Source organism: Microplitis mediator, chromosome 8 (genome assembly GCF_029852145.1).
Source record: "Microplitis mediator isolate UGA2020A chromosome 8, iyMicMedi2.1, whole genome shotgun sequence".
Classification (NCBI taxonomy): Eukaryota; Metazoa; Arthropoda; class Insecta; order Hymenoptera; family Braconidae; genus Microplitis; species Microplitis mediator.
Window position 1 is genome coordinate 1,252,279 of NC_079976.1, and position 16,526 is coordinate 1,268,804.

The 16,526-nt window shown below is 32.3% G+C and overlaps 3 protein-coding genes across 3 annotated transcripts; all 3 read right to left on the reverse strand.

Moving 5' to 3' along the window:
* Positions 1-1,551: 1,551 nt before the first annotated feature.
* On the reverse strand, positions 1,552-7,373 carry LOC130673468 (interaptin-like). Its single transcript, XM_057478486.1, has one exon. The coding sequence runs from the start codon at positions 6,390-6,392 to the stop codon at positions 1,620-1,622; it is 4,773 nt and encodes a 1,590-aa protein (XP_057334469.1). The 5' UTR covers positions 6,393-7,373; the 3' UTR covers positions 1,552-1,619.
* Positions 7,374-7,708: 335 nt separating this feature from the next.
* Positions 7,709-10,630, reverse strand: LOC130673560 (uncharacterized). The gene has a single exon (XM_057478601.1). It carries the CDS (start codon positions 10,562-10,564, stop codon positions 7,784-7,786), a length of 2,781 nt encoding a protein of 926 aa, XP_057334584.1. The 5' UTR covers positions 10,565-10,630; the 3' UTR covers positions 7,709-7,783.
* A 1,357-nt stretch (positions 10,631-11,987) lies between these two features.
* Positions 11,988-15,929, reverse strand: LOC130673514 (putative leucine-rich repeat-containing protein DDB_G0290503). The gene has a single exon (XM_057478538.1). The coding sequence runs from the start codon at positions 15,889-15,891 to the stop codon at positions 12,064-12,066; it is 3,828 nt and encodes a 1,275-aa protein (XP_057334521.1). The 5' UTR covers positions 15,892-15,929; the 3' UTR covers positions 11,988-12,063.
* Between the last annotated feature and the right edge of the window lie 597 nt (positions 15,930-16,526).

Consider the following 16,526-nt stretch of genomic DNA (forward strand, 5'->3'; position numbering starts at 1 on the left):
TTACATAGGGGAAGGGGGGCAAAAAGGGGTAGGGTAGGCAAAACGGGGTACCCCCAAAATTTTATAAAAAAACAAATTTTTTTTTTGTCTAATCAGTCTAAATCCGATATATTTGCGCACTTTTAGCCCTACGCATGACACCTGGGGCAAAATGGACCAGCCGAAGATCCTGAAAAAATGATTCTTTCAAATTTTTATCGTTAAATTAAAAAAAATCCGATATATTTGCGCACTTTTAGCCCTACGCATGACACCTGGGGCAAAATGGACCAGCCGAAAATCCTGAAAAAATGATTCTTTCAAATTTTTATCGTTAAATTAAAAAAAATTTGATATATTTCCGCATTTTTAGCCCTACCCATAACACCTAGGGCAAAATTAACCAGCCGAAAATATTTAAAAAATGATTCTTTCATATTTTTATCGTCAAATTGAAAAAAATATAATACACTAATCCATTTTTCGGCTGATTTTTTATAGCTGGGGCAAATTTGGCCACTAAAAATATTCGAAAATAATATTTTATTTTTTTATTGATAAAATATTTCAAATAATGCAAAATAATCTGCAATCTAAAAAATCAAAAAACACGTTTTTTGGGTTCAAAATAATGACAAATAAGAAATACAGAATTGTTTTTTTTTATTAAATAGCAATTAGTAATTGAGTTAATCGAGGGGAAACGATTTATTACACTTAAAAAAATTTTTCTTGAGTATTATAAAACCAAAAATAGTTGTCAAGAGAAAGAAATACATTCTTAATAATGAAAACAATTAAAAAAAAAAAAAATATCATTTTTTGGAGGAAGGCCTCTCTGCCCGACAAAAATTTTTTTTTTTTGCCTTCGTGTCCACCAATGATGTGAAATGTAATTTTTCTTTATGTATATTACATATAAAAGGTTCAAGTAATAAAATTTGATCAATTTTCAGAAATTTTTTTTTTTCAACTTTTTTTAAGGGTACCCCGTTTTACCCGCCAAAAATAAAAATTTTATTTTTTAACGGCAGCTAAAAATTTTGTCTATTTACCTCGAATATCACTAAAAACAAAAAGATTTAGCGTATTTTAGTCCTCGAAAACTTAGTATTTCCTTAGGTACCCCCTTTTGCCCCCCCCCCTCCGTTAAGTAACTATATTACGATTATTTTTTTTAAATAATTTTATTTTAGCCGCTGGGAATTAAGAATATATATATATTTTTTTTATTTTATCCCTGGCTGTACTCTAATAAAAACTATTTCTAACTATAAAAAATTTGTATGATTACTGTAACGGATTTATTAAATACACTTTGAATAATGTCGCACTAATTGACGGAATCATGAGCATTCTGTTGGTTCATGTCTTATAGGACATTTATGATAAATGAATTATTATAGTAATATTTTGTATTATAGCCAAACCTTATGGAGGTGAATAACTCCTATTAGTGACTTTAAAAACAATCTTCAATGAATTTCGATTATTATAGTTTTTGCTGATGCTTATGAAGAACAAAGATCGGCGGCCGCTTTGGGATCCGTCAGAGTATAAGTGAATTTGTCAAAAAAAAAGTTGTTTAATTTCTAATATCTCAATTTCTACTTGAAAATAATTAGATACTACGAATACAATTAAGGTTTCACATACATCATTGTTCTTTTGTCACGGTAATAGGTAACATTTTTATAAGTTACAGAATCATTAACACGAGTGGAATTATTACCAATAAGTATAACATTATCGTCAGTATCGCATTTAACTGTGAAACTTTGCGGATCATCAGGCATATTCTCAACAATATATTTATGACCATTGTACTCAAAAGTCTGTTTATTATCTTTGTATATTAAATTTACCGAAAGTCTGGGCGTGATATACTGGTACCATATAAAAGATGCATTTTTTTGTTGACCTATTACGATATCAAGATATACTAATTCGCAACTTTCCACTTGGGCGATTGCGCTCTTGACACCTTTCATTTCAACATTGCAAGAAAACAACAAATCATGCCAACCCTTATTATGAATTTGATAAAAAGTCTCCATTCCATTATGTGTACATACTCCCACTTCAGTGATCTGGTAGGAGATCTCATCGGCAGTATGAATATCACAAGTCCTTTTCCAAAACATAACTTGATCTATCGCAGTCAATTGTCCGATATAGTTACTTCTCTCATATGTATTATTGCAATCACTATAGGAATAGGCCTCCTCGTTGTAAAGCATATACATATTATCTTGTTTTTTCCTTATTATACCTGACTGATATTTAACGTCATCCCAATTTTCGAAATCTTTGACATCGCCACTGTGCTCAGGAGTGTAAATTGTTCTTATGTTCATAATACTTGTAGCGAATGGATTACATTTTGTTTTCTGCGATTCTTCACATGTATTTAAGCAAGAAGTCGGAATACCAGACATCTGTATCCTTAAGGGAAACATTAAATTCTCTGTTTTGAGAATACCAAATCCAATAGAAGGTATAATATAACAACCCGTTTCACCCTTTACATCCAACCAATTGAAATTTAATTTTGTTTTGCCTTCCGAACTGATTAAACCATGCAGTACAACATCCAACTTCGGGTGCATTAATATTGAGACTATTTTCTTAACAACATCATAATAATTAGCGGGTATGTTGAGTTCCGAGTAAACAGAAGCATAAAAATCCGGATATTTTATGTGAGCAACAGCATCTTTGAGGTAATAGCTGTAATCAATATGGAGTACATTTCTCGTCGGGTGAAAAGTAAAAGCTGAGCCATCTTGTCGTATACCATCCAGCATCATCTCAGAATCACAATAATCGTTATTTATTGTGGAATTAAAGGCGGATAATGCGCCACTATTGACATCATGAAGATAAGCTTTAGGATTATTGATGTAATTTGTTAGCAAACGCGCCGTTGATAGTTTTAACAATTTTTTGTACTTATTTTCATCAAAATGTCCGGATTCAATTGAGTAGTTATGTGATTTTATGGATGGAATTTCGGGTATTGATGTAGTTATTGTTTCGTGGGTGTTCATCCATTGGGCTTCGCCCGGGTATATCAAAATATGCATTGAAAGTAATGTTGCCGATGCCTCGATTACATTTTCATTTTCTCGCAAAGTTTCAATGTTTTCATTTATCATATTTCTGACACGCTTTACTATGTCCTTAATAACACGCAAGTATTTGTTAGAGTCCTTGGGAATATTATTAACATTACGTAATAATTTTATGCCGAATTCGGAAAATTTAATGCATCGACTGTGTAGGTTGCTATCTTGTAAACGCCAATGAACTTCATCGTCAGTAGAATCATAGTTGTAGTTATCTACAATTTCTATATCATCGTTAGATAAATTGTAATCGTTAATATAAAACTGTTTCAATCTACGTTTGATGTTTGATATATTCTGGTCTCTTTGTGATAAATCAATTTTTGCGATCATCGATCTAATTTTACTGTTTGACAATGTTTTCTTTACTATTAGTAATTCTCTATTCTTCTCTTCTAATTGATTATCTCGCTTTTCTACTGTTTCTTTATGGATTTTTATCTCTTTATCCTTTGCTTTTATTTGTTCATTTAGCCGTTCCACAGTTTTCTTTTGGGCATTTATCTCTTCATCTTTTGCTTCTATTTGTTTATCTCGCTTTTCCACTGTTTCTTTTTGAACTTTTATTTCTTTATCTTTTGCTTTTATTTGTTCATTTAACTGTTCCGCAGTTTGCTTTTGGGAATTTATCTCTTCATCTTTCGCTTCTATTTGTTTATCTCGCTTTTCCACTGTTTCTTTTTGGGTTTTTATCTCTTGATCTTTTGCTTTTATTTGTTCATTTAACTGTTCCACAGTTTGCTTTTGGGCATTTATCTCTTCATCTTTCGCTTTTATTTGTTTATCTCGCTTTTCCACTGTTTCTTTTTGGGTTTTTATCTCTTGATCTTTTGCTTTTATTTGTTCATTTAACTGTTCCGCAGTTTGCTTTTGGGCATTTATCTCTTCATCTTTCGCTTCTATTTGTTTATCTCGCTTTTCCACTGTTTCTTTTTGGGTTTTTATCTCTTGATCTTTTGCTTTAATTTGTTCATTTAACTGTTCCGCAGTTTGCTTTTGGGCATTTATCTCTTCATCTTTCGCTTCTATTTGTTTATCTCGCTCTTCCACTGTTTCTTTTTGGGTTTTTATCTCTTGATCTTTTGCTTTTATTTGTTCATTTAACTGTTCCGCAGTTTGCTTTTGGGCATTTATCTCTTCATCTTTTGCTTCTATTTGTTTATCTCGCTTTTCCACTGTTTCTTTTTGAACTTTTATTTCTTTATCTTTTGCTTTTATTTGTTCATTTAACTGTTCCGCAGTTTGCTTTTGGGAATTTATCTCTTCATCTTTCGCTTCTATTTGTTTATCTCGCTTTTCCACTGTTTCTTTTTGGGTTTTTATCTCTTGATCTTTTGCTTTTATTTGTTCATTTAACTGTTCCACAGTTTGCTTTTGGGCATTTATCTCTTCATCTTTCGCTTTTATTTGTTTATCTCGCTTTTCCACTGTTTCTTTTTGGGTTTTTATCTCTTGATCTTTTGCTTTTATTTGTTCATTTAACTGTTCCGCAGTTTGCTTTTGGGCATTTATCTCTTCATCTTTCGCTTCTATTTGTTTATCTCGCTTTTCCACTGTTTCTTTTTGGGTTTTTATCTCTTGATCTTTTGCTTTAATTTGTTCATTTAACTGTTCCGCAGTTTGCTTTTGGGCATTTATCTCTTCATCTTTCGCTTCTATTTGTTTATCTCGCTCTTCCACTGTTTCTTTTTGGGTTTTTATCTCTTGATCTTTTGCTTTTATTTGTTCATTTAACTGTTCCGCAGTTTGCTTTTGGGCATTTATCTCTTCATCTTTCGCTTCTATTTGTTTATCTCGCTCTTCCACTGTTTCTTTTTGGGTTTTTATCTCTTTATCTTTTGCTTTTATTTGTTCATTTAGCTGTTCCACAGTTTCCTTTCGAGCATTTATCTCTTCATCTTTTGCCTCTATTTGTTTATCTCGCTTTTCCACTGTTTCTTTTTGGGTTTTTATCTCTTGATCTTTTGCTTTTATTTGTTCATTTAACTGTTCCACAGTTTGCTTTTGGGCATTTATCTCTTCATCTTTCGCTTTTATTTGTTTATCTCGCTTTTCCACTGTTTCTTTTTGGGTTTTTATCTCTTGATCTTTTGCTTTTATTTGTTCATTTAACTGTTCCGCAGTTTGCTTTTGGGCATTTATCTCTTCATCTTTCGCTTCTATTTGTTTATCTCGCTCTTCCACTGTTTCTTTTTGGGTTTTTATCTCTTGATCTTTTGCTTTAATTTGTTCATTTAACTGTTCCACAGTTTGCTTTTGGGCATTTATCTCTTCATCTTTTGCTTCTATTTGTTTATCTCGCTTTTCCACTGTTTCTTTTTGAACTTTTATTTCTTTATCTTTTGCTTTTATTTGTTCATTTAACTGTTCCGCAGTTTGCTTTTGGGCATTTATCTCTTCATCTTTCGCTTCTATTTGTTTATCTCGCTCTTCCACTGTTTCTTTTTGGGTTTTTATCTCTTTATCTTTTGCTTTTATTTGTTCATTTAGCTGTTCCACAGTTTCCTTTCGAGCATTTATCTCTTCATCTTTTGCCTCTATTTGTTTATCTCGCTTTTCCACTGTTTCTTTTTGGGTTTTTATCTCTTGATCTTTTGCTTTTATTTGTTCATTTAACTGTTCCACAGTTTGCTTTTGGGCATTTATCTCTTCATCTTTCGCTTCTATTTGTTTATCTCGCTCTTCCACTGTTTCTTTTTGGGTTTTTATCTCTTGATCTTTTGCTTTAATTTGTTCATTTAACTGTTCCGCAGTTTGCTTTTGGGCATTTATCTCTTCATCTTTTGCTTTTATTTGTTTATTTAGCCGTTCCACAGTTTTCTTTTGGGCATTTATCTCTTCATCTTTTGCCTCTATTTGTTTATCTCTCTTTTCCACTGTTTCTTTTTGGATTTTTACCTCTTTATCCTTTGCTTTTATTTGTTCATTTAGCTGTTCCGCAGTTTTCTTTTGGGCTGTTATCTCTTCATCCTTTTCTATTATTTTTTTATTGAGGCCTTTCACTTTTTCTTTTTCAGTAATTATCTCTTCATTCTTGCCTGCTATTTGTTTACTTAGCTGTTTGGATTTGGTTGATAATTCGTCTTTTACATTTGATAATTCTTCTCGTTTTTTCGATAATTCTAACTTTATATCCTCTAATTCACGATTACTATCTGATGATTCTTCCCTTAAAGTTTCATCAAATTGTGTCAGGTTACGGATATATAGCAACCCTCCAATTATGATCACTACTAAGAATAGTAAGAAAAACCATGTAGATGTATTACGTTGTTCAGCCTTCATGATAAGATTAGTCGTTGCGTTTTATTTTTATCTATTATGAGCGTAAATACGTTCTAATAGAATTATCAAATGATTTGAATATTTTGTTTCATAGCTGTAGCTTATTTATCAAATGCCCTTTGAATAACGACGTGCCCACTGACATAAGTTATTAGTACTCCTTGGCATAAGCCATCATTAACCATAAATTATCAATAAATCACTACTCAAATATGAGCCACATATTTTAGCAGTAACAATTATGAGGCTGTACAAACGTTATCTTAAAAGCTAGTTTCTACAAATCGTATGAAAAGTAAAAAACTGTTGGATATCAGACTTGTATACGATAATTACAGTTTGAAAGAAGTCAATATGTTTTAATAATAGATTGACAGAAGTTATGATAGGAATTTCAGAGCTGGATGCTGTATTGTTAAGTCATATGACTAGATGCGATGACACAACAATGATTATTTATTATATGATGCGATATTGTGCGATGACACAACAATGGCAATTTATTATTTTTTTTTAAGTCATTCAATTAATTTTTGTACGTAAAAGAAAATATGACTGATTTTTGTAAAATGAATAAAATAAATATTTTTCATTACTTGTAATTATCTGAAATTTTTTTTTTAATTATATGATAAATATAGAGGAAGTGAGGGAAGTTGGGCAGCTTGGAATATTTGAAAATTATTTTTTTTTATAAATGAATTTTTCTTCATAGATCGGCGATATGTTAATTAGTAGTGGGGTAACTTTCAAAATGATCTTTTAGTGACTTTAAAGCCGACATCAGTTTAACCCTCGATTTGAAGTCAACGGCTTTTAGGCCATTGAGAATTCATGGATGACATCGTCGGTCTATTCGCATCGTCACTTTTCCTATGCAAAATTGACACTCGTTTTGTATAAGTAACTATAATACGATTATTTTTTATAAATAATTTTATTTTAGCCGCTGGGAATTAAGAATATATAAATTTTTTTTTTTTGTATCCCTGGCTGTACTCTAATGAAAACTATTTCTAACTATAAAAAATTTGTACGATTACTGTAACGGATTTGTCAAATACACTCTGAATAATGTCGCACGAATTGACGGAATCATGAGCATTCTGTTGGTTCATGTCTTATAGGACATTTATGATAAATGAATTATTACAGCAATATTTTGTATTATAGCCAAACCTTATGGAGGTGAATAACTACTATTAGTGACTTTAAAAACAATCTTGAATGAATTTCGATTATTATAGTTTTTGCTGATGCTTATGAAGAACAAAGATCGGCGGCCGCTTTGGGATCCGTCAAAGTACAAGTGAATTTAAGTAAAAAAAAAAGTTGTTTGATTTCTAATATCTCAGTTTCTACTTGAAAATAATTAGATACTACGAATACAATTAAGGTTTCACATACATCATTGTTCTTTTGTCACGGTAATAGGTAACATTTTTATAAATTACAGAATCATTAACACGAATGGAATTATCACCAATAAGTATAACATTATCGTCAGTATCGCATTTAACTGTGAAACTTTGCGGATCATCAGGCATATTCTCAACAATATATTTATGATTATTGTAAGTAAAAGTCTGTTTCTCCTCTTTGTATTCTAAATTTACCGAAAGTTTGCCTATGGACTCGACATACTGGTACCATTTAAAATATGCAGGTGGGTTTGATCGACGTGGGTCTAGTGGAGGTATTACGATATCCTGACCTTGGCCGAAACAACCATCTGTTACGTCGCGTTCGGTTTTCATACCTTTCGATGTACCCATCGAACGAAACAACAAATTATGCCAACCCAAATTTTCAATTTGATAAATAGCCTCCATTCCATGGGATGTAAAGACTCCTACTTCAGTGATCTTGTATTCGATTTCTTCGGCGGTATGAATGTGACAAATCCTTTTCCAAAACATAACCTGCTTGTCCAGAGTCAGTTGTCCGATATAGTTTTTTGGCGAATACTCATTATTGCAATCACTATATGTATAGGACTCCTCACTGTAAAGCATATACATTTCATTTTCTTGCTTCTTTATTATACCTGCCTCAAATTTAACGTCATCCCAATTTTCGTAATCATTGAGATGTCTACTGTGCTCAAGAATGTGAATTTTTCTTATGTTCATGATACTTGTAGCGAATGGATTACATTTTGTTTCCTGCCCTTCTCCACATGTCTTTAAGCAAGAAGTCGGAATACCAGGCATTTGTATCCGTAAGGGAAACATTAAATTCTCTGTTTTGAAAATACCAAATCCAATAGAAGGAATTATATAACATCCCGTTTCACCCTTGATATCTAACCAATTGAAATTTAATTTTATTTTGCCTTCCGAACTGATTAAACCATGCAGTACAACATCCAAATTCGGGTGCATTAATATTGAGACTATTTTCTTAACAACATCATAATAATTACCGGGTATTTTGAGTTCCGAGTAAACAGAAGCATAAAAATCTGGATATTTTATGTGAGCAACAGCATCTTTGAGGTAATAGCTGTAATCAATATGGAGTACATTTCTCGTCGGGTGAAAAGTAAAAGCTGAACCATCTTGTCGTATACCATCCAGCATCATCCCAGGATCACAATAATCGTTATTTATTGTGGAATTAAAGGCGGATAATGCGCCACTGTTGACATCATGAAGATAAGCTTTAGGATTATTGATGTAATTTGTCAGCAAACGCGGCGTTGATAGTTTTAACAATTTTTTGTACTTATTTTCATCAAAATGTCCGTATTCGATTGAGTAGTTATGTGATTTTATTGATGGAATTTCGGGTATTGATGTAGTTATTGTTTCGTGGGTGTTCATCCATTGGGCTTCGCCCGGGTATATCAAAATATGCATTGAAAGTAATGTTGCCGATGCCTCGATTACATTTTCATTTTCTCGCAAAGTTTCAATGTTTTCATTTATCATATTTCTGACACGCTTTACTATGTCCTTAATAACACGCAAGTATTTGTTAGAGTCCTTGGGAATATTATTAACATTACGTAATAATTTTATGCCGAATTCGGAAAATTTAATGCATCGATCGTGTAGGTTGCTATCTCGTAAACGCCAATGAACTTCATCGTCAGTAGAATCATAATTGTAGTTATCTACAATTTCTATATCATCGTTAGATAAATTATATTCGTCAATATAAAACTGTTTCAATCTACGTTTGATGTTTGATAAATTCTGGCCTTTGAGTGAAGTATCAAGTTTTTGGATCATGGATCCGCTTTGCCTGTCTAATGATGTTTTTTGCATCATTGATAATTCGCGATTCTTTTCTATTATTTTTTCATTCAGGTTCTGCACTTTTTCTTTTTCGGTTCTTATCTTTTCATCCTTGGCGGCTATTTGATTAGTCAGTTCTTGCACTTTTCCTTTTTCGGTTTTTATCTCTCGATCCTTGTCGGCTATTTTTCTATTCAGTTCTTGCACTTCTCCTTTTTCGGTTTCTATCTCTCGCTCCTTTTTGGCGATTTTTCTCTCCAGTTCTTGCACATTTCTTGTTTCGGTTTTTATCTTTTCATCCTTGGCGGCTATTTGATTAGTCAGTTCTTGCACTTTTCCTTTTTCGGTTTCTATCTTTCGATCCTTGTCGGCGATTTTTCTCTCCAGTTCTTGCACATTTCTTGTTTCGGTTTTTATCTTTTCATCCTTGGCGGCTATTTGATTAGTCAGGTCTTGCACTTTTGCTTTTTCGGTTCTTATCTTTTCATCCTTTTCTATTATTGTTCTATTCAGGTCTTGCACTTTTGCTGTTTCGGTTCTTATCTTTTCATTCTTTTCTATTATTGTTCTTTTCAGGACTTGCACTTTTGCTGTTTCGATTCTTATCTTTTTATCCTTGTCAGCTATTTGTCTAGTCAGTTCTTGCACTTTTTCTTTTTCGATTCCTATCTCTCTATCCTTGTCGGCTATTTGTTTACTTAGCTGTTTGGATTTGGTTGATAATTCATCTTTTACCTTTAATAATTCTTCTCGTTTTTTCGATAATTCTAACTTTATATTCTCTAATTCATGATTACTATCTGATGATGCTTCTCTTACAGTTTCATCAAATTGTGTCTGGTTACGAATAAATAGCAACCCTCCAATTATGATCGCTACTAAGAATAGTAAGAAAAACCATGTCGATGTATTAGTTTGTTCAGCCTTCATGATTAGATTAGTCGTTGCGTTTTATTTTTATCTATTATGAAAGTAAATACGTTCTAATAAAATTATCAAATGATTTGAATATTTTGTTTCATAGCTGTAGCTTATTTATCAAATGCCCTTTGAATAACGACGTGCCTACTGACATAAGTTATTAGTACTCCTTGGCATAAGCAATCATTAACCATAAATTATCAATAAATCACTACTCAAATATGAGCCACATATTTTAGCAGTAACAATTATGAGGCTGTACAAACGTTATCTTAAAAGCTAGTTTCTACAAATCGTATGAAAAGTAAAAAACTGTTGGATATCAGACTTGTATACGATAATTACAGTTTGAAAGAAGTCAATATGTTTTAATAATAGATTGACAGAAGTTATGATAGGAATTTCAGAGTTGGATGCTGTATTGTTAAGTCATATGACTAGGTGCGATGACACAACAATGATTATTTATTATATGATGCGATATTGTGCGATGACACAACAATGGCAATTCATTATTTTTTTTTAAGTCATTCAATTAATTTTTGTACGTAAAAGAAAATATGCCTGATTTTTGTAAAAATAATAAAATAAATATTTTTCATTACTTGTAATTATCTGAAATTTTTTTTTTAATTATATGATAAATATAGAGGAAGTGAGGGAAGTTGGGCAGCTTGGAATATTTAAAAATTATTTTTTTTTGTAAATGAATTTTTCTTCATAGATCGGCGATATGTTAATTAGTAGTGGGGTAACTTTCAAAATGATCTTTTAGTGACTTTAAAGCCGACATCAGTTTAACCTTCGATTTGAAGTCAACAGCTTTTAGGCCATTGAGAATTCACGGATGACATCGTCGATCTATTCGCATCGTCACTTTTCCTATGCAAAATTGACACTCGTTTTGTATAAGTAACTATATTACGATTATTTTTTATAAATAATTTTATTTTAGCCGCTGGGAATTAAGAATATATACACTTATCCAAAAATTAAAGGAACAAGAACATTTTATAAATTTTTTAGTGATTTTTGGAAGGCTGTATTTTCGTGAAAAATGATCGTATCGAAAAACTTAAAAAAGCAAATTGAAGCTTGAAATTTTTTATAGTTAGAAATAATAAAAACTATTTCTAACTATAAAAAATTCGTATGATTACTGTAACGGATTTGTTAAATACACTTCGAATAATGTCGCACTAATTGACGGAATCATGAGCATTCTGTTGGTTCTGGTCTTATAGGACATTTATGATAAATGAATTATTATAGTAATATTTTGTATTATAGCAAAACCTTATGGAGGTGAATAACTACTATTAGTGACTTTAAAAACAATCTTGCATGAATTTCGATTATTATAGTTTTTGCTGATGCTTATGAAGAGCAAAGATCGGCGGCCGCTTTGGGATCCGTCAAAGTACAAGTGAACTTAAGTAAAAAAAAACGTTGTTTAATTTCTAATATCTCAGTTTCTACTTGAAAATAATTAGATACTACGAACACAATTAAGGTTTCACATACATCATTGTTCTTTTGTCACGGTAATAGGTAACATTTTTATAAGTTACAGAATCATTAACACGGGTGGAATTATTACCAATAAGTATAACATTAGCGATATTACCGCGTTTGACTGTGAAACTTTGTGGATCATCAGGAATATTTTCAACAAAATATTTATGACCATTGTACTCAAAAGTCTGTTTCTCGCCTTCGTATTGTAAATCTTGATAAACTTTGGGATCGACATACTGATACCATTTAAAAGATGCATGTGCGTTTTGAACTATTACGATATCATACCCGTCTATATAACAATCCTTTAATACGGCGACTTGGCTCGTGATACTTCCTGTTGTAACATTACAACAAAACTTCAAATCATGCCAACCCTTATTATGAATTTGATAAAAAGTCTCCATCCCATTATGTGTACATACTCCCACTTCAGTGATCTGGTAGGAGATCTCATCGGCAGTATGAATATCACAAGTCCTTTTCCAGAACATAACTTGATCTCTCGCAGTCAATTGTCCGATATAGTTACTTTTCCCATATGTATTATTGCAATCACTATAGGAATAGGCCTCCTCGTTGTAAAGCATATACATATTATCTTGTTTTTTCCTTATTATACCTGACTGATATTTAACGTCATCCCAATTTTCGAAATCTTTGACATCGCCACTGTGCATAGGAGTGTAAATTTTTCTTATGTTCATAATACTTGTAGCGAATGGATTACATTTTGTTTCCTGCGATCCTGCACATTTCTTTAAGCAGGAAGTCGGAATACCAGACATCTGTATCCTTAAGGGAAACATTAAATTCTTTGTTTTGAGAATACCGAATCCAATAGAAGGTATAATATAACAACCCGTTTCACCCTTTACATCTAACCAATTGAAATTTAATTTTGTTTTGCCTTCCGAACTGATTAAACCATGCAATACAACATCCAACTTCGGGTGCATCAATATTGAGACTATTTTCTTAACAACATCATAATAATTACCGGGTATGTTGAGTTCCGAGTAAACAGAAGCATAAAAATCCGGATATTTTATGTGAGCAACAACATCTTTGAGGTAATAGCTGTAATCAATATGGAGTACATTTCTCGTCGGGTGAAAAGTAAAAGCTGAGCCATCTTGTCGTATACCATCCAGCATCATCTCAGGATCACAATAATCGTTATTTATTGTGGAATTAAAGGCGGATAATGCGCCACTATTGACATCATGAAGATAAGCTTTAGGATTATTGATGTAATTTGTCAGTAAACGCGGCGTTGATAGTTTTAACAATTTTTTGTACTTATTTTCATCAAAATGTCCGTATTCGATTGAGTAGTTATGTGATTTTATTGATGGAATTTCGGGTATTGATGTAGTTATTGTTTCGTGGGTGTTCATCCATTGGGCTTCGCCCGGGTATATCAAAATATGCATTGAAAGTAATGTTGCCGATGCCTCGATTACATTTTCATTTTCTCGCAAAGTTTCAATGTTTTCATTTATCATATTTCTGACACGCTTTACTATGTCCTTAATAACACGCAAGTATTTGTTAGAGTCCTTGGGAATATTATTAACATTACGTAATAATTTTATGCCGAATTCGGAAAATTTAATGCATCGATCGTGTAGGTTGCTATCTCGTAAACGCCAATGAACTTCATCGTCAGTAGAATCATAATTGTAGTTATCTACAATTACTATATCATCGTTAGATAAATTGTAATCGTTAATATAAAACTGTTTCAATCTACGTTTGATGTTTGATAAATTCTGGCCTTTGAGTGAAGTATCAAGTTTTTGGATCATAGATCCTCTTTGTCTGTCTAATGATGTTTTTTGCATCATTGATAATTCACGATCCTTCTCGGCTATTTTATTAGTCAGTTCTTGCACTTTTCTTGTTTCAGTTTTTATCTTTTCATCCTTGGCGGCTGTTTGATTAGTCAGTTCTTGCACTTTTCCCTTTTCGGTTTCTATCTCTCTATTCTTCTCGGCTATTTGATTAGTCAGACCTTGCACCTTTCCTTTTTCGATTTCTATCTCTCTATTCTTCTCGGCTATTTGATTAGTCAGTCTTTGCACCTTTCCTTTTTCGATTTCTATCTCTCTATCCTTCTCGGCTATTTTATTAGTCAGTTCTTGCACTTTTCTTGTTTCGGTTTTTATCTTTTCATCCTTCTCGGCTATTTGATTAGTCAGTTTTTGCACTTTACCTTTTTCGATTTCTATCTCTCTATTCTTCTCGGCTATTTGATTAGTCAGTTCTTGCACTTTTCCTTTTTCGATTTCTATCATTCTATTCTTCTCGGCTATTTGATTAGTCAGTCCTTGCACCTTTCCTTTTTCGATTCCTATCTCTCTATCCTTCTCGGCTATTTTATTAGTCAGTTCTTGCACTTTTCTTGTTTCGGTTTTTATCTTTTCATCCTTCTCGGCTATTTGATTAGTCAGTTTTTGCACTTTTCCTTTTTCGATTTCTATCTCTCTATTCTTCTCGGCTATTTGATTAGTCAGTTCTTGCACTTTTCCTTTTTCGATTTCTATCATTCTATTCTTCTCGGCTGTTTGATTAGTCAGTCCTTGCACCTTTCCTTTTTCGATTCCTATCTCTCTATCCTTCTCGGCTATTTTATTAGTCAGTTCTTGCACTTTTCTTGTTTCGGTTTTTATCTTTTCATCCTTGGCGGCTATTTGATTAGTCAGTTCTTGCACTTTTCCTCTTTCGATTTCTATCTCTCTATCCTTCTCGGCTATTTTATTAGTCAGTTCTTGCACTTTTCTTGTTTCGGTTTTTATCTTTTCATCCTTGGCGGCTATTTGATTAGTCAGTTCTTGCATGTTTCCTTTTCCGATTTCTATCATTCTATTCTTCTCGGCTATTTGATTAGTCAGTCCTTGCACCTTTCCTTTTTCGATTCCTATCTCTCTATCCTTGTCGGCTATTTTTCTATTCAGTTCTTGCACATTTCTTGTTTCGGTTTTTATCTTTTCATCCTTGGCGGCTATTTGATTAGTTAGTTCTTGCACTTTTTCTTTTTCGGTTCTTATCTCTTCATCCTTGTCGGCTATTTTTCTATTCAGTTCTTGCACTTTTCCTTTTTCGGTTCTTATCTTTTCATCCTTGTCGGCTATTTGATTAGTCAGTTCTTGCACTTTTCCTTTTTCGGTTTTTATCTCTCGATCCTTGTCGGCTATTTTTCTATTAAGTTCTTGCACTTTTCCTTCTTCTGTTTCTATCTTTTCATCCTTGTCGGCTATTTGTCTAGTCAGTTCTTGCACTTTTCCTTTTTCAGTTTCTATCTCTCTATCCTTGTCGGCTATTTTTCTATTCAGTTCTTGCACTTTTCCTTTTTCTGTTTCTATCTTTTCATCCTTGTCGGCTATTTGTCTAGTCAGTTCTTGCACTTTTCCTTTTTCGGTTTCTATCTCTCTATCCTTGTCGGCCATTTTTCTATTCAGTTCTTGCACTTTTCCTTTTTCTGTTTCTATGTTTTCATCTTTGTCGGCTATTTGTCTAGTCAGTTCTTGTACTTTTCCTTTTTCGATTTCTATCTCTCTATCCTTGTCGATTATTTGTTTACTTAGCTGTTTGGATTTGGTTGATAATTCATCTTTTACATTTGATAATTCTTCTCTTTTTTTCGATAATTCTAACTTGATATCCTCTAATTCATGATTACTATCTGATGATTCTTCTCTTATAGTTTCATTAAATTGTGTCTGGTTACGAATAAATAGCAACCCTCCAATTATGATCACTACTAAGAATAGTAAGAAAAACCATGTCGATGTATTACTTTGTTCAGCCTGCATGATTAGATTAGTCGTTGCGTTTTATTTTTATCTATTATGAGCGTAAATACGTTCTAATAGAATTATCAAATGATTTGAATATTTTGTTTCATAGCTATAGCTTATTTATCAAATGCCCTTTGAATATCGACGTGCCCACTGACATAAGTTATTAGTACTCCTTGGCATAAGCCGTCATTAACCATTAGTTATCAATAATTCACTACTCAAACATGAGCCACATATTTTAGCAGTAACAATTATGAGGCTGTACAAACTTTATCTTAAAAGCTAGATTGTACAAATCGTATGAAAAGAAAAAAACTGTTGGATATCAGACTTGTATACAATAATTATAGTTTGAAAGAAGTAAATATGTTTTAATAATAGATTGACAAGAAGTTATGATGAGAATTTCAGAGTTGGATGCAGTATTATTAAGTCATATGACTAGGTGCGATGACACAACAATGATGCCAACCGATATAGAAAGTTTGTAAACTGTATGGTTTTTTTTTATTATAATATAAAGATACTGTAAAACCATATTGTGAAGGAGTCCGTATGTTTAAATTATAAATTCATTTAGAACGATTATGGTGAAAAAACCGTAAGCAATTGTAAGAGTTATAGTATGGTTTAAAAAGTTTATGTCA